Below are 23,156 nucleotides of genomic sequence, written 5' to 3' on the forward strand. Positions count from 1 at the left end.
CAAAGTTTTTACCCTTATACCCATTTGTGGACTGTGAAGAGGCTCTGGCCCCACCCGCCTGAGCCGGTTTTGGGGCCCTATAGAAGGCTCTTTACTTTTGCCTTTGGATGTCTCACAACTCTTCCCCTGGGGAGGCTTTGTGACCCCTTTCTTTTGGTCAACCCTTATGGAAGTCTTGGTCACCCTAGACTTAACTCACTGAAACAATTACTTAACAGATTTTCTTTCATAAACAAGCTATAGAGCCCATCATAACTATTTACACCACTGCCAGTTATCCAACCATCCAGTGTTTTGACTGAGAAGTCAACGAAATCAACCCAGGTCTGGCTCGAGGATTTTTGAGCCCCCCTGAACCTAATCCTGTACTCCTCGGTTGGGAATCCAAAGCCCTTCATCAGGGTAATGTAATGTAATGTAATTCGAGATTTATAAAGCGCGTTCCTACTCAAAGAGCATTGAAGCGCTGGGAAGAAAGCATGTAGTAAAAAATAGACAGAGGATAAGAAAAATAACAGAAATAATGAAGATAGAAAAACATCCAATAGAAGAAACTGAAACAAACTAAATCAAAGACCCTGATCTTGATGTACCAAAAAATTAACGAGGGAAGAGACAAGTTTTCACCATTTTCCTAAATTTCATATAACCTGATTCTTGCCTAATATTCTGTGGGAGAGAGTTCCATCCTCTGGCTGCAGCTACTGTAAAAGCTTTGTCTCCCCATTTGGTTTTATGTGTGCGAGGGACCTGAATCAAGTGAGCTTGGGAAGACCTCAAGCTTCTTTTAGGTACATGCAGGAGGAGTCTGGAAGTCAGGTACCGTGGTCCTATTCCATGAAATGCCTTAAAAGTAAGACAGAGCGACTTAAACTGGATACGCTGCGCCACTGGTAACCAATGTAATTTCCTAAGACTCTCTCTAACTGATATACATCGTGGGAGATTAAGAACCGCTCTGACAGTGGAATTCTGAACTTATTGGAGTCTTTTTATCAGCCCCTTATCCAGATTAAGGAACAGTGCATTACAGTAGTCTATCTTGGACATTACCAATGCCAGGATAGCAGATACTCTCTCATTTTTAGCCAATTGGTCTTCATCCATTTACTCACTTCCACCATACAATTACTAAACCGATCTGCAACCTCCTCCCAGGGCTGATTAATAGGAATAATAAGCTGGGAGTCATCAGCATAGGAAGATGGAATGAAACCAAAAGTACGAATTAGACTAGCCAAAGGCGCTACATACACATTAAACAAAATGGGGCTGAGGGAAGATCCCTGCGGAATCCCACATGGCAGAAGATAAGGTCTAGATTTGAAATCACCACAGCTAACTGTGGTCCATCTATTTGTAAGAAAAGACTTCAAAAGTTTAAGCGCCCTGCGGATAAATCTAAAAGAACCAAAACGGCCGCCTTGCCTTCATCAACCATCCTTCGAATAGTATCAGAGGCTGAGATTAGGGCAGTTTCAGTACTATGCCCTTTTCTGAACCCGTTTTGGGAGATATCAAGAGCATCCGCTTTTGTTAAAAACTCGATAAATTCAGAGTTCAAATTTTTTTCTAGAATCTTTGCCAAAAATGGGAGACGTGCTATTAGCCGCAAATTACTCATGTCCTGATTATCCCCCTCTGTTTTTTTTCTTGAGGGGTACTACTATCGTTTCTTTCCAGATAGATGGGTACTCCTCAGACATAGCTACCTCTTGGTAAATAGGGACCAACATCCGTGCCATTAAATCCGGAACCAAGTGAAAAATGGAAGGAGGACACGTATCCAGAGGGGAGCCAGATTTAATTTCAAGAATCTTCTTTTTAAAAGTATCCATGGAAGGGGGTTGGAAATACGACATTAGTGACTGGTCATCTGCTGTAGCACTCTCTGTTATAATGGGGGTTAATACTTCAGGAATAATCTGGGTATCAAAGTTGCTATGTATTTGCAATATCTTATTTTCAAAATGAAAAGCAACTTTGCCACAGAAACCCTGAGAGTTTTCTAGACCAGCCGGCTTCATGGGCACAGTTAGGGCCTTAATAGTCTTAAAAAGTTCCCTGGGGGCATTAATAGCCTCCTTTACTTTGTTAGTATAAAATTTAGATTTGGCCATAAATTGTGCTGCTTTATAAGCCTTTAGAGTGGACTTAAGGGCCACCCTTTCCTCAGGTACTGGATTAAGTTTCCACCGTCCATCACCAACTTCATATTTTGTTACAATCCCTTTGGGGAATTTTAGGATGTCAGTATTTTCTCTGACCCTATTCATGTTGCTGCCACCACTCATGGGAATTAAACTCATCTCTTGTTTTTCCCTTTCTATGGCTAGGAGCTGCTTCTCCAAAGTCATTCTTTTGGCCATCCTTGCTAACAGGAGGTCCTCTTCATTGAGGCTGCCCTCAATGCTTCGCGAGGTACTGGTCACCCCTGGGTAAGAACCAGCCTCTCTGACTGTGATTTGTGGAGTCAGGGTTGGAGGAACCATGCTCTCCCTATTTAGGACAGGAGGGGGGAGATCTTCCTCCTGGTCACTAATTTCCCCATCTGAAAGAGTACTCTCAGAGGGGTGGTCCCTTGTGAACTCTGCCAAAAGCCCCTGGAGCTTTACTTTGGTAGGGTTGGACCCAGTTTTGATCTTTTTAAGTTTACAGAGAGACCTTAACTTCGACATTCCTAGATGCAGGTAAGGGGTGAGGTTGAGTTCCATCACCATCTCATCTGTGCTAGACATTATCACTCTAAAAGTTGGGATTACTTTTTAAGAATCTAAAAACTACTTGTAGAACTTAAATTCAAACTTTTACAAAATTTTAAACTCTAAAATAAATGCTAACTGGGACTTACACAAGGCCCTAGCAGGACTTTTAAAAATTTTGAAAAATTGTTAAGTTGCAAAAATCAATTTCTAATGACAATTTTGGGAATTTAGTTGTGTGATCAGGTATTTGGCTGAGTAGTCCAGCAAATGCAAAGTCTTAGATCCCACCGCTGCCACCAATGTAGGAAGTTGTCTCTGTATGTACTATCTCAAAGTGAGAGTTAGTGTGCACAGAGTCCAAGGGTTCCCCTTAGAGGTTGATAGTGGCAAAATTAGATAATACTAATGCTCTATTTTGTGGTAGTGTGGTCGAGCAGTAGGCTTATCAAAGGGTAGTGTTAAGCATTTGTTGTACACACAGAGGCAATAAATGAGGAACACACACTGAAATACTTACTCCAGGCCAATAGTTTTTATATAGAAAAATATATTTTCTTAATTTATTTTAGAACCACAAAATTCAAGATTTGAGGTAAGTACATAAAATGCAAGGTACTTCACACGGGTAAGTATAGAACTTTGATTTAAAACAGTAGTACTCACAGCTTTAGTTAAAATGGCAATAAGCTATTATACAAGTGGACACTGTGCAAAAATCCACAGTTTCTGGGGGAGGTAAGTTTGGTTAGGTTTTTCAGGTAAGTAAAGCACTTACACAGTCAGTCTCCTGGACATAGATAGCCCACCATTGGGGGTTCAAGGCAACCCCAAAGTCACCGCACCAGCAACACAAGGCCAATCAGGTGCAGAGGTCAAAGGAGGGCCCAAAACACATAGGCGCCTATGGAGAACAGGGGTGCTCTGGTTCCAGTCTGCTGGCAGGTAAATACCGGAGTCCTCGGGGAGCAGACCAGGGTTTTTTTGTAGAACACTGGGGGGGACACAAGCAGGCACACAAAACACACCCTCAGCGGCACAGGGGCAGCCGGGTGCAGTGTGCAAAGTAGGCGTCAGGTTTGCTATTGTAAGCAGTGGAGGGACCCGGTGGTCACTTAGGTGATGCAGGCAGAGCACAGAGGGGGCTTCTCGGGCCAGCCACCGACTGGGCTAAGAAGAGGGCTGCCTGCTGGTCACTCCTGCACTGGAAGGTGGCTCCTCTGGGTCCTGGGGGCTGTGGGTGCACTGCTTTGTCCAGGTGTCACATTCCTTGTTACCAGGCAGTGGTGGTCAGGGTTGAGCCTCTGGATCCTCTCTGCAGGCGACGCTGTGGGGGTGCAGGAGAGTTGACACAGGGTACTCCCATTGTCGTAGTCACCTGGGAGTCCTCTCTGCGGTGTTAGTTCTCCTGAACTCAAGCCGGGAGCACCGGGTGCAGAGTAAGAAGACTCACACTTCCGGCAGGAAGAGAGAGTTCTTTAAAAATGTTGCAGTTTTTGAACAGTGCCGCTGTTCTCTGGAGTTTCTTGGTTCTTTGGCTTCAGGACAGTCCTCTGAGTCCTCAGAGGTCACTGGTCCCTGTTGGGATGCATTGCTGTGCAGGTTCTTTGAGTCTGGAGACAGGGCGGTAGGGTTGGGGCCAAGTCAGTTGTCGTCTCCGTTGTCTCTGCGGGGCTTTCAGATCAGCAGTCCTTCTTCTTGTTGTAGGTTGCAGGAATCTGATTTCCTGGGTTCAGGGTCACCCCTAGATACAACATTTAGGGGTGTGTTTAGGTCCGGGGGCAGTAGCCAATGGCTACTGTTCTGGAGGGTGGCTACGCCCTTTTTGTGCCTCCCCCTGAGGGGAGGGGGGCACATCTCTATTCCTATTGGGGGAATCCTCCAATCTCAAGATGGAGGATTTCTAAAGGCAGGAGCCACCTTAGCTCAGGGCCCCTCAGGGGCTGTTCTGACTGGTGGGTGGCTCCTTCTTGTTTTCCTCATTATCTCCTCCAGCCTTGCTGCCAAAAGTGGGGGCAGTGGCCGGAGGGGCGGGCATCTCCACTAGCTGCGATGCCCTGGGCGCTATAACAAAAGGCATGAGCCTTTGACGCTCACCGCCAGGTGTTACAGTTCCTGCAGGGGGAGGTGAGAAGCACCTTGTAAGGAAATGCCTCCTTGGCATGGTTACCCCCTGACCTTTTGCCTTTTATTGATGCCAGTTATGATTGAAAGTGTGCTGGGACCCTGCTAACCAGGCCCAAGCACCAGTGTTCTTTCCCTAAACTGTACCTTTGTTTCCACAACTGGCACAACCCTGGCACACAGATAAGTCCCTTGTAAATGGTACCCCTGGTACCAAGGGCCTGATGCCAGGGAAGCTTTCTAAGGGCTGCGGCATGTCTTGTGCCACTGTGGGGACCCCTCACTCAGCATAGGCACACTGCCTCACAGCTTGTGTGTGCTGGTGGGGAGAAAATGACTAAGTCAACATGGCACTCTCCTCAGAGTGCCATACCAACCTCACACTGCCTGTGGCATAGGTAAGTCACCCTTTTAGCAGGCCTTACAGCCCTAAGGCAGGGTGCACTATACCACAGGTGAGGGCATATGTGCATGAGCACTATACCCCTACAGTGTCTAAGCAAAACCTTTGACATTCTAAGTGCAGGGTAGCCATAAATAGTATATGGTCTAGGAGTTTGTCAAACACAAACTGCACAGGACCATAATGGCCACACTGAAATCTGGGAAGTTTGGTATCAAACTTCTCAGCACAATAAATGCACACTGATTCCTGTGTGGGATTTATTGTAAAATACACCCAGAGGGCATCTTAGATATGCCCCCTGAATAGCAGTCCGACTCCTAGTGCTAGGCTGACCAGTTTCTGCCAGCCTGCCACAACCAGACAAGTTGCTGGCCACATGGGGAGAGTGCGTTTGTCACTCTTTGGCCATGAGATAGAATGTCCCTTTTCTATTTTTAGTAACAAGGGACGCTTGTCCCGACGTTTTAGAACTTAGAGTTCATGAAAGTCACCAGGTATTCCTGGACGTTCGCCCTGATTAGCTATTCTGTATACAGTCCGCCTTCTTATACGGTGTTCAGTCTTGCCCTTATCGTGTATTTCACAGATACGCTGCGAAGACCATCATGCATTGTTGATTTCTCCGACGCTGGAGGAAGTTGTGTTCCACTCTCCATCTGAGAACAGGTCAGTCTCTGTCTCCTGTCAGTCTTTGAAACAATTTTGTTAATATAACAAAACTTTCATCTATTGTAGTTACCCACTTGTTAATATTCATTTGAGACAGAGCTTCTTTTTACAGACTGGGAGTTTCTAATAAACCAAATTGGTAATTCAGACAGAATTAAAAGATCCAATGGTAGACTTAACACAAGACTATGTCACGAGAAACAAATTGTTTTTCTTCGCTGCCCACATATATAAAAAAAAGTTTTTTTCGTTCCTTTTTCTTTCCTTTCTTATACTGCGCAGTAGGATCATCATTAGAGAGATATTTTACTAGGTATTATAGAATCAAAGCATTGGTAGCAACACCAGTCCAGACTTTGATGCTCTCTTTCAGCGTTGTATTCCATGTATATTTAATGTGGATCAGTTTCTTTTTATAAACGTCACTATAGATCTTCTAAATGGATGGTGGTGATTTCTCCAGTGAAGGTAGCCCCTCTTCTGATTATGGCCGGTAAACATATATTCATCCATTTTTTGTGAACCACTTACCTTTGGATGAGTGACGTTGTAGTATTGCACTTCCGAGTGTGTCCATGTCTTTTTACTTTCTTATTTTTTACAGCATGTCATTCTAGATGTGTTCTATATTTATTTTTTGCATGCATGTTTTTGTTTTCACAGATGACCAGCAGTTTTTGGCCAGTTTTCATAGCCTGAGAGTGAGTAAAAAAAAGGTTTTTTCACTCTTTTCCCTGCAATTGTTTGAACAAATGTGTTTGAGTGTTTTCAGTGTCTGGAGAAAGATTGTTGTAGTCCTGATGAAGCGCCAGTAGATCCGTTTTGGACATTTGTTGAGGTGCGAAACATGTTGACTTTTTTGTAGGAGTCAAAGGGGGTCATTCTGACCCCGGCCGGTGGCGGACGCCGCCGGCCTGGCTGGGACCGCCAGAATACCGCTGCGCGGTCAAAAGACCGCCGCGGGTATTCTGGGTTTCCCGCTGGGCTGGCGGGCGACCGCCAGAAGGCAGCCCACCAGCCCAGCGGGAAACACCCTTCCATGAGGATGCCGGCTCCGAATGGAGCCGGCGGAGTGGAAGGGGTGCGACGGGTGCAGTTGCACCCGTCGCGATTTTCAGTGTCTGCATGGCAGACACTGAAAATCATGGTGGGGCCCTGTTACGGGGGCCCCACGACACCCCATACCGCCATCCTGTTCCTGGCCGCCAAAACCGCCAGGAACAGGATGGCGGTATGGGGGTCGGAATCCCCATGGCGGCGCAGCAAGCTGAGCCGCCATGGAGGATTCCCCAGGGCAGCGGAAAACCGGCGGTACACCGCCGGTTTTCTGTTTCTGACCGCGGCTGTACCGCCGCGGTCAGAATGCCCAAGGGAGCACCGCCAGCCTGTTGGCGGTGCTCCCGCGGTCGTTGGCCCTGGCGGATTTTACCGCCAGGGTCAGAATGACCCCCAAAGTCATTTAACTTGATTTCCTGATTGAATAAAGTGTGGGATCTTGAGTTCCCTTGTACTTTGTTATTGTTTTTAATCTTGACCAGGTCCTGGTACATTCATTAAATAATTTCTGTTTTGAGAAGGTACCCAAGCCAATTTTAACTGCTATTTGTTCATCGCTCCAGCTGTCTCTTGGTAACCCAAGACCTTTGGGTACCAAGATACAACCTTTACACAGGATTCCGCCAGACATTGCAGTACCAGTGTGACGTGGTGCATGGCCCGATGATGATGCATGAGGGCTGAGACGCCTGCAAGAGTGTATGCCGGTGTTGAGAGGTTACACTGCCCTCCACCCTTTTTTAGAACTATGCACTCACATTTTGTTATGGTAACTTGGGGGCGTGTGCACTGGACCAGTTAAGCCCCAAGTCCCCCTTTTGTTGTTGTACGTGCCAAGATAACGTCACAGACTTCATGTGGCAGGTCAAAAGACGTCAACTGTTGCCGCTCAATCTCTACGCATAAAGCCCCAGAGTCGACAGGTTCGGGTGGAGGACCCTCCCCTGCTGCTGCAACAGAGGATCCTCCTGAAGGGGCAGTCTGATCGGAGGAGCTATGGCCATGCTCAACAGCTCGGGATACCAGACTCTTTGTGCCCAGTCCAGAGCCACCAGTATTACTTGGGCCTGGTCTTGCCTGATCTTCTTCCGAACTCTGGACAGAAGTGGTATGGGCGGAAAGGAGGCCTGAATTCCACTTGCGATGAAAATCGTTGCCAAGCAACTGACGCTTTGGGAACTCCAACACACAAAACAGATGAAATTGCGCATTCTCTACGGAGGTGAACAAGTCTAACCAAGGTTCTCCCCACTGCAGGAAGAGACCTTCTGCCACCTCCGGATGAAGACGCCATTCGTCATCGACCACATATCGTCAGCTGAGTTCATCTGCCCTGGCATTCAAGGAGCCTGCCAGGTGTTGAACCTCCAGGGAAATGCCCTGATTCCAGACAAGTCCAGAGGCAAAGGGGCTCTTGACAAAGGGTCCACGACCCCACTCTGCCTTGTTTGTTGCAATACCACATGGTGGTGGTGTTGTCTGTGCAGACCTGCACTGCTTTCCCCTTGAGAGAGGAAAGGAATGCTTTCAATGGTAGTCGAATCGCTCGGAGCTCCAGATAATTCATATGGAGCCCGGTGTCCGCCGGAGATGAAAGGCCTCTGAGCTCCACCTCTCCCATGTGGCCGCCCCATCCCAGGAGAGAAGCATCTGTCACGACTGTAAGATCTGGTTGGGGAAAGGAGAGGGAACTGTCCTTGACACAATCCTGATTCGTTAACCACCACTGCAAGTCTCTGGCAGTTCCTTCCGAGATCTGGACCTTGTCGGAGAGATTCCCCTGATGCTGTGCCCACTGGAACTTCAGGTCCCACTGCAGAGCCCGCATATGCCATCTGGCATTTTGAACCAGCAGGAAGCCATGAGGCCCAGCAGCCTCAAAGTCATTCTCACCAAAATCAAGGAAAGAGGCTGGAACATCGGTATCATAGCCCGAATATCCTGGACTCATTTTTTGCGAGGATATGCCTGAAACTGCACTGTATCCAGAACAGCTCAGATGAAAGGGAGCGTCTGAGAAGGAGTCAGGTGTGACTTCAGCACGTTGATAGTGAACCCCTGCGAATGTAAAAGGTTTGCCGTAGTCTGGAGGTGGGAGACGACTGTCTGGGCCAAGTTCACCTTCAACAGCCAATCGTCGAGGTAGGGGAAGACTGGGACCCCTAACCTGCACAGATGAGCTGCCACCACTACCATCACTTTTGTGAAAACCCGAGGGGCACTGGTAAGGCCAAAGTGAAGCACGGTAAACTGAAAGTGCTTGAGACCTACCACGAATCATAGGAATCTGTGGGCCAGTATGACGGGAATGTGGAAGCATGCGTCTTGCAAGTCTAATGCTACCATCCAGTCTCCGGGATCCAGTACAGATAGCACTTGAGCCAATATCAACATTTTTAATTTCTCTTTTTTGAGGAAGAGACTGAGGGACTGAAGATCGAGTATAAGCCAAAGACCTTTGTCCTTTTTCAGCACCAGAAAGTAGTGGGAACAGCAACCACAACCTACTTCTGGCAACTGAACCCTCTCTATAGCTCCTTCGGCCAAAAGGGCTTGGACTTCCTCGCAGAGAAGCACCATATGATCCTCCAATATCTGACTGTATGAAGGTGGCATGGCTGGAGGAGGTGTCTCGGAGAGGAGGGAGTAGCCCCTTTGGACAAGTTGGGGGACCCACCTGTCCGAGGTAATGGATTGCCATTGGGGCAGGTGATGGCGAATCCTGCTGCCAGCTGGCTCCTGGTGTACCCATGGACTAGGAAGGTTTGGAGTCTGAGGAGGGCCGGGGTGGACTGGGCGACCGGCTGGCTCCCTGATCCCCGGGGGCGTGAGATCCCACGTCCGCGGCCGCACTGGGGCTGTAAAGCATGCGTGGGTCGATGGCCAGGGGGATAGGACGCGGTAGGGTGCCCCTTCCATAGCCACAAAAGGGGTGAAAGGGGACTGCTGGGGTCTAGGAGCGGGTGCGAGGTTGAGGGCCCGGGCCGTGGCTCGGGAATCCTTAAAGTGCTCGAGTGGCGAGTCCGCCTTGTCTCCGAAGAGAAGTGTGCCATCAAAGGGCATGTCCTTCAAGCATTGCTGGACATCCCCTGAAAAGCCAGATGTTCTCAGCCAGGCGTGGCATCTCAATGCCACCGCTGATGCAACCGATCTGCCCAGAAAGTCGGTCATATCCAGTCCACAACGAATCATGATCTTCGTTGCATCCCTCCCATCTGTTACGGCTTGGGAAAGGATAGTCCGGGCCTTCTCCAGAACCCTAGGCAGCACTTGCACGACCGTATCCCAGAGAGAATGAGAATAGGGGTCCAAAAGGCATGCGGTGTTCACGGACCGCAGCACTAGACTGTTGGAAGAAAACAACTTCTTCCCCAAATTATCCAGTCTTTTTGATTCCCTATCCGGGGGTGCGGAAGGGAATGCGCCAGATGAAGAAGCCTAGATGACAAGGCTCTCAGGCGTGGGGTGTTGGGTGAGGAATTTTGGGCCTGACGGCGCAGGAAGATGGCAATGTGCAATCGTCCTATTCACAGGAGCCCCGGTGCTGGGTCTGGACCAAGTAACAAAAAGGACATCTGTCAGTGCTTCATTAAAGGGAAGAAGGGGTACGGAAAAGGAAGACCCCGGCTTAGGGAATTAGGCCTAACCTCCACAGAAGGTAGCTCGAGGTCCAGGACCTCAGCCGCCCTTCTCACCACCATGGAATAAGAAGTACCCTCCTCCGTAGCCACAGTAGGAGACGAGAGCATACCAGTGCTAAGGGAGGTGTCTAGACCACTGGCATCACCCAAATTCTGCACCTCGTCCATTTGAGGGTCAAGCTGGTATTCTAAAGGGTCCATCGTCCCCTCCATACTCTCCCTGTATACATACCTACAAGAATAAGGGTCTGGATCAACCCTGGGCCCAGGAGTGCCCATAGAGAACGGAAACGGCATCGAGCGACGTCGTTCCGGCTCTGGGTTGTCAGGTATGAGGATGGGATTGATGTCAATTGTGTGTCCAATGACATCGGGAGCGTCGACGTCTGACCCGACACCGGGGAAGGTCACTGTGGCATGACCGGCGTCAGGACGGATCCGCGATTGGATCTGGAGGGACCCTCCGAAGCTGCAACTTTGAACCCGAGTGGGCCCCCACCGTCTCACCTGTGCCCAAAGGCGCCGAAGGTGGGTCAGAATGCCCAAAAATGAGGCGCATTGCATCATAAAATTCTTTAAACTGGGCAGGGGTGGCTCAGGCTCCCGGGAAGTAGGGGAAACGCTGAGCCGACCCAGGTGAAGGCTCCGATGACAGAGGCCTAGAGCGTCGACACTCTTTCCACATCGCATTGTCCGATCGACGGGGTGAAGTCGAAGAACGCTTGTCCTTCTTCGACTACTTCTTTTTGTGACCCGAATGTCCTGATGACTCGGAGGACGAGGAGTGGTAGTTACTCCGTGGCCGGTCTCGAGACCTTTCTCTCGAAGGAGACCGTGAGCGCTGCGCAGTCAAGTGTCGGGCCACCATGAGCTTTACGGAACGATCCCTCAAAGCTTTCGGGTTCATGGCACAAACTCAGAGCACGACTTCGGGTCGTAATCGCGCTTCAGGCACCAAAGACACATGAGGTGCGGATCAGTCACCGACATAGTTCGGTGACAGGAGTCGCAGAGCTTGAATCCGGTCTTGCAGGAAATCCCTTGAGGCATCCACGAACTCATCAAAACACTCCGACAAAAGCGTCAACGTAGTAAATAAATGACTGAGGTAGCTCTCTCTGGATCTGCACGTAGGCTGGCGCAGAAAAAAAAGAACCAACGTCAGCGCCTATATATGACTGCGACGTCATCACAGCGAACACGACGCGAACAGAGTCGACTGACCACACCTGATGGCGTGCAGAGGTACTGCTCGAAGAAAAATGTCCAGATCCAGTCTGACACCTGGGGAAATTCAAAGTTACGGAATCTGCAACTAGAAGTCTCTATCAGATATGCACATTTACTGGGCCATGCTGTCGGACAGACCCATAGTATCCTTACAGATCAAGTAGGACTGGTTAATGAGGACCCCATCAATATTGTCCACATTGCCTACCTATCTCCCGAGCAATTGCATGCAATTTAACACTCTAGATATTCAAGATGATTTGCCATTTGTTTTGTGTCAACAAATCTGGTCTGTTTGGGAGTTTGATATGTGGTACTACTGACAGGTCTAATAGTGTTGTGTACCACGGTTGGCGTGCCCATGTTGGCACTATGAGTATCAGCTTGAGCGTGTTTTGATGCAGTTTGATGACTAGAAATGGAATGAGTGGGCAAGAGGGAAAAGCATAAGCAAATATCCCTGACCAATTGATCCATAGAGCATTGAGCTTGGATAGGGGATGTGGGCATTTTGCGTTTTCGCTGGTGGCGAACAGATCTATGTCTGGTGTTCCCCATTGTTGAAAATATTGTTGAAGTACTTGAGGGTGAATCTCCCACTCGTGTGTTTGTTGATGATTTCTGCTGAGAACATCTGTTAATTGGTTATGTATCCCTGGAATGTATTGTGCTGCCAGGTGAATCTTGTTGTGGATTGCCCATTGCCAAATTCTTTGGAGTTGGGACGAATGCCTCCCTCCTTGTTTAGTAATACATTTTTGTCATGGTGTCTGTTTTGATAAGGATATTCTTGTGAGTGAGAAGAGACTGAAAAGCTTTGAGTGCTAGGAATACAGCTAACAAACTCTAAGTGATTTATGTGTAACTGTTTGTGTTTGGTTCCCCATTGTCCTTGAAAGTTGTGATTGTTGAGGTGAGCTCCCCAGCCAATCATTGATTCATCTGTTGTAAGTATGGTCTGAGGCACGGGGTCTTGAAATGGCCGCCCTTTGTTTAGGTTTGTGGAATTCCACCACTGAAAGGACATGTATGTTTGGCGGTCTATCAACACTAGATCTTAAAGTTGACCTTGTGACCATTGCTGTGCAAGGCACTATTGCAAGGGCCGCATGTTTAGTCTTGCATGTGGAACAATCACAATACAGGATGCCATCATACTCAATACTTTCATGACGAATTTGACAGTGTACTGTTGGCCTGTCTGTATTTGTGCTTGTGCTAATATATTGTGAAATGCTTGTATTCTTTGCGGATTTGGGCTTGCTAGTGCTCTTTGAGTATTTAGTGTTGCCCCTAAATATTGTTGAATTTGCGCAGGTTGTAGTTGTGACTTTTGGTAGTTTATGGAGAACCCTAGGGTGTGCAGGGTTTGTATTACATAATAGCCATGGTTTTGACACTGTGTATGACTGTTTGATTTTATTAGCCAATTGTCGAGATATGGAAAGACATGAATGTGTTGCCTTCTTAAGTAGGCTGCAACTACTGCCAGGCATTTTGTGAATACCCTGGGAGCTGCTGTTAATCCGATGGGTAACACTTTGAATTGATAATGCTTTCCTTGAATGACAAACCTGAGATATTTTCTGTGCACTGGATAGATGGGTATGTGAAAATACGCATCCTTGAGGTCTAATGTTGCAATGAAATTGTGTTGTTGAAGTAGTGAGATAACATCCTGTAGTGTTACCATGTGAAAATGTTCTTACAGGATGTAAAGATTGAGGGTTCAGAGATCTAATATTGGCCTTAAGGTCACGTCCTTTTTGGGAATGAGGAAAACAGTGAGTAAACTACTGTCCCTATTTGATTTTGTGGCACAGCTTCTATTGCTTGTTTGAGTAATAGAGATTTTACTTTCTCTTGCAACAGAGCAATATGTTCTGTGGATAGCTTGTGTGTTGTTTTGGTGGAATATTTGGTGGAGTTTGTGTTAATTCTATGCAATAGCTGTTGCGGATAATTGATAATACCCAGCTGTCTGTGGTAATGGGTAGCCAATTGTTGTGGAACCTTTGCAGTTTTCCCACCACAGGTGAGGTGTGAATTGGGAAGGCATGGCACAAGTCAATGCTTAGTTTGTTGTGAGGCTTGTTTTGCTATTTGATATTTTCCGCTGCCTCTGGGGTACTGGCCTCTACAAGTTCCTTTGAAACCACCTCGTTGATATTGAGGTTGGTAGGCTGACTTTGGCTGTGAGGTGGATGCCTCCGCAGTTTGGGCTCTAAATCCACCTTTATTATGTGTATAGACAGCACCCATGGCCTTTGCAGTGTCTGAATCTTTTTTCATTGTTTCAATTGCCGTGTCCACCTCTGGGCCAAAAAGTTGTTTTTGGTTAAACAGCATATTGAGGACTGCTTATTGTATTTCAGGTTTGAATCCTGAAGATCTAAGCCATGAGTGTGTTAGTATGGTTACAGCAGTGTTGATCGTTCTGGCTGCTGTATCTGCAGAGTCTAGGGCTGACCTGATCTGATTATTGGTGATGGCTTACCCTTCCTCTACTATTTGTTGTGCCCTCTTTTGCTGTTCCTTGGGGAGATGATGAATTATGTCTTTCATCTCATCCCAGTAGGCCCTGTCGTATCTAGCCAACAATGCCTGAGAGTTGGCTATCCTCCACTGGTTGGCTGCCTGAGATGCCACCCTTTTCCCCGCAGCATCAAACTTCCTACTCTCCTTATCTGGTGGGGGTGCATCACCTGATGACTGCGAGCTTGCTCTTTTTCTGGCTGTGCTTACGACTACTGAGTCTGGAGGTAACTGTTGGGTGATAAAGACAGGATCAGAAGGAGGTGGCTTATATTTTTTCTCCACCCTAGGAGTAATTATTCTTGCATTTACTGGCTCCTTGAATATTTGGTCGGCATGTTTTAACATGCCGGGGAGCATGGGAAGCGACTGATAAGTTGCATGTGTGGAGGAGAGTGTATTAAAAAGGAAGTCATCCTCTAATGGTTCGGAATGCATAGCAACACTGTAATAGGATGCCGCCCTATCTATGGCCTGAGTGTAGCCTGTACTATCCTCTGGTGGTCAAGGCTTAGAGAGATAGCAATCTGCGTTGTTGTCTGGAATGGGGTCTGGATCATAAAGATCCCATGGATCCACATTGTCCTGATGCGAATCGAATGATTGTGCTGGTGACTGCATAGGTGTAGGACTAGTAGGGGGAGAGATAAGTAAACGTGGAGAGTGATCAGAAGACTGAGGAGGAGAAAACGGAGGAGGTGGAGATTTCTCCTTTGTTCTTGGCACTGTAACTGGAGGCTGTGCAATCTCCAATTCCTCTTGAAAGGCTAATTTCCTCTTTGGTTTTGGAAGAGGTGCTGTTAAAATTCTGCCAGTCTCTTTATGGATGTGAATCCTGGCTTGCCTTTCATCCATTGCCTCCACTTGTGAGTGTTCCTCAGTAGCTTTATGGCTTTCTTTAAGAGCCTGTGAAAGTCCATGCTCCTCTGTGTAAATAGGCTTTTTCGGCTCCGAAGCTGTTTTTTTCGGTATCAAAAAAGTGAGAGTTGAGGATGGTCTCGGATCCGAAAACGATTTTCGAGATTTCGACTCGAAAGATTGATGTTTGCTGGGTTCGGACAGAGCTTCAGCTCGAGTCCAATGGCTTGGGAGGAGTGGCCTTTTTCGGTGCCGAAGTTGTGGGTTGGTCACCAAAGGTCTTTTTCTGGGTCGAGCCATGGCCTTCCGGCAGTGGCGTCGCCAAGGCCTTATGTTTGGGCTTGACTGGGACTGCGGCAGGCGTACTCACGTGCTGTCCTGCTGTGACCGGTTGGTCCTCCTCAGACTCCTGCTCGGAGTCAGATCGTCGAACAGAGACAGCAGTCTGCATGATATCCTCCTCTTCGACGTCGAGACGTTCGGTGCTTTTGGATGCCATCTCGAGGCTCCGTGCTCTTCTGTCTCGGAGCGTTTTCTTGGAACGGAAGGATCTGCAGGCCTCGCAATTTTCTTCCCTATGGTCTGGGGAAAGGCAGAGATTACAGACGAGATGTTGGTCTGTGTAGGGGAATTTAGCGTGGCACCGAGGACAAAAGCGGAATGGAGTACGGTCTATGAGGCTTCCACATGGTCGGCCCGACTAGGCCTGAGTTGGGTGCTGGTGCCCCAAAGGGCGTGTAAAAATGTTTGATCCGACGGTACCGAAGTGTCGATAGAAGATGGAACGCGATCTAAACAATACCGACGGGAGATAGAGAGTTTTGAAACTTTTCTGACTCAAACTATCAGAGAAAAAGGAAACGCGTCCGAACCCGATGGCTGAAAGAAAATAATCTAACATGGAGTCGATGCCCATGCGCAATGGAGCCGAAGAGGAGGAATCACTCGATCCTGTGACTCGAAAACACTTCTTCGAAGAAAAACAACTTGTAACAACACTCCGAGCCCAATACTAGATCTCGGAATAGATATGCATAGGATGTGTATCTGCAGCTACACATGGCATTATATATATATATATATATATTATAAGAAAGCACCTTTTGAAGTGTTTGAAAGCAGTCAAAATACTTTGCTAATACTAGGTTAATATCACATAATTGTTACTATGAGTCCCTGTGCAGCACTGCCTAAACCTCTGTTTAGCCAGGTGTTAGCAATATATTTACTGCAAATTCCCCAAGTGTGACACACACCTTCCTAAAATTGCTGCATATTTATTTAATAAAATATTAGTCTTACTCATTTTTACAAAAAAAAAAAAATTACACAAGCTGTCTGAACTGGCGCACCCACCCTTACACCAACCAAAAGGAGATTCTTGGCACTTTAATGAACTTGCTGTAGTATTTAGTTTCTACATTTCCAGGGACAGTGGCAATACTTTTTACAAGGACAGCCTAAGTGCCCTTGTGTTATGCAGGCCTGGAAAACCGGCATGATGTCTGTAATCATACATGGCTCGGTAGGCTGAGCGAACCATCCCAAGGGAGACAGAGGCAGGGCAAGGGGGACGACAGAAATATATGGGTTCACGTTGACAGAGCAGAATACTGGACCACATGCTCCTAATAAAAACAGACATGAAGAAAAAAAGTCTATAACAGAAGGTCAAAGTGGAATGACTTATGAGGCAAATAGAGGAAAGGCTACAGAAGCAAGATGCACTGGAGAGAAACTAAAGTAGAAAGAGACAAAACAAGAACATTGGAGAGAGCTGGGAAGAGAGAGAGAGAGAGAGAGAGAGAGAGAGAGAGAGAGAGAGAGAGAGAGACAGAGAGAGAGAGACAGAGAGAGAGAGACAGAGAGAGAGAGACAGAGAGAGAGAGACAGAGAGAGAGAGACAGAGAGAGAGAGAGAGAGAGAGAGAGAGAGAGAGAGAGAGACAGCTCTTGTCGGCCTCGTTGGAAAGAAATAGCCCAGAGTCAGATCCAAATAGACATAGTCCTACTTAGTTGAAGTGAAGCTGTAAGAGAGAAAAGCACATATTGGACAATCAATGGGCACTTTATTTAGGACAGTGCCCATCATCACCTGCCCAGGAATGCTCAGAAAACCTCCTTACATATACAGCTCCCCCAGTGACTTATGCACAGGCAGCAGACAGGAGATGTCCTGGATTATCACTTTCCCAGCAGCCTTGATGGGGCGACTGTTGGTGTCCGCATTCTCTCTCTTCATTTTCCAGCGACGCGATTTCTGGAAAGGAGAAATCTATGTGTTAGCACAGGGAGCTGCAAAGAAATGCAGTGCAACACAGGCCCAACATTATAATACAGACAATGGATTCTAGTTCACTCTGAAATAGATGAGCATTCAACAGAGTATATTTTGGAATAGTTTGAAATGGAGAAGCAGACAAATTAGTGCACCATCTGCATGAAAGTTCAAGACTAGGAAAGAAAAGAATAAAACAAGAGATTTGTAAGATATGGAACCACTGACACAACCACTTCACTTCAGTGTATAGGACACTCTTCATGCTTGAAATATTTCCCCAGCTATGTCTAACAATTTGGGTAGAGGACGTTTTTAAAAAACAATTATCTGGCCCTACTACCTAAATCTAAGCAGTAATGATTGGCTAATCTTTGCAATTTTGTATTTGCACGTCTGGAGGGGAAAAGTTTATACAACCATCAAAGTGTGCCACAAGATGAAGGTGGCGCAAAAGAGGGCGGTGTAAGTACAGCTTGTTCACTGTATTGGGCCATTCTCCATATAGTACCACTGAGGTCTATGCATCAGTTGTAATTACTTACATACAATAGGCGTATCTTCTACTGCTATCAATTGTTGGAGATGTGGAGGTTTAGAGTATGTATTGACATGAAATACCAGATAATGGGTGAGTAGCAAGAAATGACACTGAATTCTTGATCTGAAGCCTGGTGATGCTAATGTGGCATGTATTGCTTCAAATACCTAATATCTCAATCTTCCCTTCCAGGTAGGGAATGCAAGCTTTGTTTCTATGCCTTGAAGGTTACAATGCAAAGTCTTTAATGTGACGAGTGCAACAGCAGAACCAACTGAAATTTTCTGGGGTGATCTGGTCATACTTTCTCAGACCCTTGAGGTACTGCGTGGCCACATGAAAATAAAATTCTAAGGTGTAAGGGGGTTGCTGGTATTTCAACGGGAAAGGAATGTGCTTTCATCTAGGATCAGTGCATGCGTAATGTTCTGAAATTGAGCACTGTGCACTCCCCTCACTGCTCGTGACCCCAATGCCCCACTCCTTTCACAAGGAAACGCAATAAACATGTTTTTTCTTGGGAATGGAACTACAGCAGTTGCTGCTGGTGGGGGGGGGGGGGTGTTAGGGTGCGGGGGATGACGCTCCTCCACCCTAGCAGAGGAGCCGCCAGACACACCTACTTTGGGTCCAGTCACCCCTGCTGCCATTCACAGGGACAATGAAAATTCAGGAACAGTAAATGTCTCCCCATTCAATACCGAAACGATGAACCTGGATAGTAATCACCTCATAAAAAGAATGTTTCTAAACACCATGGTAGGGTATGGTATTTCTCATATGCTCCAGGACCAAGGGAAGTCACATGCACAACAGCAGGACAAAATAATTGACAAGATCCCTGTCGGCATGGGAGCTAATAGTTAATCTCCCTCACCTAATTTACCACACTTGGCCCGTGGGCAATCATCTCTAAATAGATCCTCTCAATACAAGTTTATCCAAGATCCACCAGCCCACAATAGACGAAAAGCCTATGGAGTCATAAACAACTTGATACCGCAAGACAGGAACTCACAACAGAATCTTTCAAAAAAAGGTACCAAGTGTGCCCCTGTTTCACCCCAAATACTGCTTAATAGGATATGAAGGCATTTTAAATTGAGGGAACATAATCAGACTGCTGGATCAGATTCCCTCACTAGCAGCATTCAACTCTGGCAAAATTGAGTCTGTTCAGTTCATTAGCCCAGCACCAGGGCATTAAAGTGACTCAACCAAGGTCACTTGGAAATACACAGATGCAGCCCAGAAGGTTCTAAATGAGAGAAAATAATTCATGTGCTGGGGGGCCATAGTGGAAACTTTCTTCAAACCAAGGTACCTCTGTGGCGGCATATAGATGATCAGATGGAGAACACAAAATCTTCACTGGCGCCATACTCGGGACTCAGAAATGTGAAAGGGGCATCGCCTCTGAAAGCAAACAAAGTTACACACTTCCCCCTAAATATCCACTCAGTTACCCAACAGAGAAAGGAGTCCCCTAGAAACGAATGCGGTGGATCGTGGTGCCAACCAACCAACACACATCAAGTAAGCTAACTGATGTCATAGAAGCAGGAGCAGACCAAAGAATATCCAATTTAAGACTCTGTTCATGGAAAATGCATGGCCTGGGGGACAAGTTAGAAGAGCCAGAACTATTAAGAATCCTACAGTCATTTGCTGTTATAGCTTTACAGGAACTGTGGGCCCAAGAGCAAGTCTCAATTCTGGGCTTCTCCCACAACTTGATCCCAGGCATCAAAAATGTAGAAATCTGGTTGAAGAAGAGGAGGTTTAGTAGTATATCTGTCAAAGGCAATCAAAGTCAAGAGCAAGAAACTACCAACAGGCTTCGAACATCTTCAAACAGTGCACCTGACGTTGGAAAATAGCTGGAAGAATCAGGATATAGTATTAATAAGCATTTATGCTCCACCCACGAAAAAGGATTGCGGCGAGACATCAAAAAAGCTGGTAGAAAAAATTCTTGAAGTAGCGGCGTCCCACCCTAATTCACTACTAGTTGTGACGGGTAATTTCAACATGAAACGTCTTGGTCAATCCACAAGGAATGAAGTTGTAGGGGCCCAGGAACTGCAATGGGAAATCCACAAACAAGCACAAACAAACCTAGGAAGGAGGGACTCAATGGGCCAAAACTTGCTCTGCAAATTAGGGCATCTAGGTTTGCTGTTCCATAAATGTTGCTTCAACAAAGGCATTCCACCAGCCCTCTCTCTTTTATTCAAGAGAGGGAAGTTCACTAATTGTCTTTCCACTGCCACTCCTTCCCCTGTTAAGCTCGGTCCTCTCTTTAAAATTGAGACCAAGATCGAAAAGAGATCAACTACCCCAGGGGCTGGAAATTGTTTTCAATTTGAGTGAAAACAAAGGCTGTGCAGGACAGATTTAAAAAACAAACAAAAAAAATAAATAAAGAGTTAAATCATCCTCTTAAACAATAGACTTCCTGAAGCAAAAAGCGGAAATGCATCTATCAAACACCTGACAATGAACATGCTCAGTCACTGAACAATGGGAGGCATTCACTGATACCTTTATCAAACAGTTTGCTACAAGAGTAAATCCAGCTAGGAGACAACTTGAACCTACATCTTTGGACAGTCAAAAACAACACAAGGCCGGCTTTTTGAAACAACTAAAATAGAAGGTTAATAAGGCCCTCTGAGCAGTACGCCAGTCCACACTTAAGAAATCTCACATCATCACTCTAAAGGCAGCTAAACAGGAATTTAAACAAGCAATCTAGGCCGTTAAGAGGGAAAATAAGGAGACTTTCTGGGCCAAACTTACCTGGAATCTCATGTATCATAACGCTAACATATTATGGAAAATGGTGAACGCTTTAGAAAACCTGGATTATTGCAGTTGGGTTCCAGTATCTCAGAAGTCTGGGCTGCCTACCTAGATGCCCACTTCAACTTGCAAAAATCTGGGGCCGACCTGCCCCAGAGAACTGCCTCAGCAACACAACGGACACCAGCCTCAGGCTGCATGTCTTCCTTTGCCCCCAAAGACGTACTTCAGCAGATTTCAAAAGGCAGGGCGTATCACAGGGGTTCCAGGCCTAAATGGTATTCCCCAGGCAATCTATAAGACAGACCCGACAAAGTGAGCAGAGGCAATGGCACCACTTTTTAAGCTCGCTCTAGTTGGATCAGCCTCATGGAGAGGTTCATTATCTCCCTTATCTACAAAGACAGCAACAAACTCGACTGAGGGAACTATAGACTCATCGATAATGAGGCAAAAGCTTATTCCGGGATCTGCCTGGAACACCTCTGCGATCGGGACGGCTCAAATTAAATTATTCCTTCTAATTAAACAGGCTTCAATTGGAGAACCTGAACTTCGACAAGCACATGGCTCTATCTCTCATTGTCGATTCCTCCAAAATTGCAAAGCTGCCCCTCCACCTTTGTTAAATGGATTACGAATCTGCCTTTAACCGTGTGAATTGCCAAAAGCTTTGGAAAAAGTTAAAAAGTTAGCACATCCCCCCTTCTTCTGAAAGTGATTGAAAATCTATATTCCAATAAACTTGTCAAACTTAGAAAACTTATTGGGGGACATTTAAAAAACAAGCAGCCTCAAAGAGCTGTCTTCGCCCCCCTCTATTTAACTTACTTCTGTCAGACTCTATTTACCTTATTCCTGGCAGACTTACCTCCAGACCTGTCCTCCATGAATTCACAAGCTCCAAAACTAGGCTCAATACAACTATCAAACCTTCTCAACGCTGACAGCCTGTTGCTACTAAGCTACACCAGGGTCAGCATGAGCACCTTCTGGGAGCTACCCATGCATACTCCTTTGCGAATAGATTGAAAATAAACAGAAAAAAAGACTAAAATCATGGTTCTTGGCCAGGAGCACACCTAAAAGAAAAGCTAGCTGGTATCTCGAAGGCAACAAGACAGAGGAAATTAAAGAATATAAATAACTTGTCATCTTATTTCACAACAACGGCTGATTCAAACCACACAAGGAGGAAATTAAAATGAAAGTGTTAGCCCTGGCGGGAGGCCTATGTTTGGGCATTTAAACGGGCACTAATTCAGCCCCATATTAGAAACTACAAATGAAAATGAAAGAGTTAGCCCTGGCGGGAGGCCTATGTTTGGGCATTTAAACGGGCACTAATTCAGCCCCATATTAGAAATTGCCAAGGCAAAAGTTGTCCAGACTCTAGTGATGCTCTTCGGGTGGAGACGCAATAAATCTAGACATAACAATACCATGAATCTACAGGCAAATCCTCCAGGTCCCTTGTCACACATCAGCTGCCCGAATTAGGCTGGAGTTCAGACCAGTGAAACAGTCCCACGTCAGGCGTGCAGCCTTTGCCATCTTCTGCCAGGAAAATTCAATCAACTACCACACATGGTGGAAAATCTCTAAGAGACTGCGTTCACCAGCGCAAGATTATCTTGATGAATCGATTGACCTGTTAGGGCTAGCAGATCTAAGGCCAGCAGCTACAAGCTACGACATTTTCAAAAGAGTCATTCACAAAATAACTAAAACAATATCCTTGCTAGAAAACAGGGCAACCCTAGAAAAGCACTCCCATGCTTGGTCAATATTAAGCAGCTACAAGACCTTGAAGCCACAGCAATATTTGGGGGATGTTGTAAACTGCAAGATAAAAAGCAAATTCCTGAAAATCCGCTTTGGGATTTTGCCCTCTCACATGCTCAATAAGCCCTGGTTGAAGGCAGAAGTAAAAATGAGATGTCGTCCATGTGGCACTGCAACCGAGGACCTGGTGCATACCATCTGCCTTTGTAAATCTACTTTAGGCCTATGGCGTCAATGGCTGGACCCTCTTTGGAACCAGTTAGGGGTGCGCTCTTGTAGGCAATCCATACTGGCCTGCATTAACTCAGAAGACCAGCAAATAATCTCCAGGGCTGTAAAATAACTCCAAGGGTTTGAGGGGGCAATGATGAAGAGAACAGTCACTAAACAGCCAAACAGATACAAACTAAGTAACACCTCACAGTGCAAACAGATTCTGTGCATACTTTTTTAAAAATATAATTTATTTTTCTCTTGCATTTCCACTTTGTCTCCAGCTCTGGCTTTATGCAAACGTTAGCTCTTAA

The 23,156-nt window shown here is 46.4% G+C and overlaps 1 protein-coding gene across 3 annotated transcripts in view; it reads right to left on the reverse strand.

Annotated features, from left to right (window-relative positions):
- Positions 1 to 23,156, reverse strand: part of WDR59 (WD repeat domain 59) — an 813,082-nt gene that overhangs the window by 249,786 nt on the left and 540,140 nt on the right. For all 3 annotated transcript variants that reach the window (XR_011199955.1, XM_069217643.1, XM_069217642.1), the window contains exon 19: positions 17,347 to 17,480. Coding sequence is in view for 2 of the 3 variants with exons in the window: in XM_069217643.1 (XP_069073744.1) it covers positions 17,347 to 17,480 (134 nt within the window). In the remaining variant the exon portion in view is untranslated. The remainder of the gene's footprint in view (positions 1 to 17,346; positions 17,481 to 23,156) is intronic.

Source organism: Pleurodeles waltl, chromosome 12, assembly GCF_031143425.1.
Source record: "Pleurodeles waltl isolate 20211129_DDA chromosome 12, aPleWal1.hap1.20221129, whole genome shotgun sequence".
NCBI lineage: Eukaryota > Metazoa > Chordata > Amphibia > Caudata > Salamandridae > Pleurodeles > Pleurodeles waltl.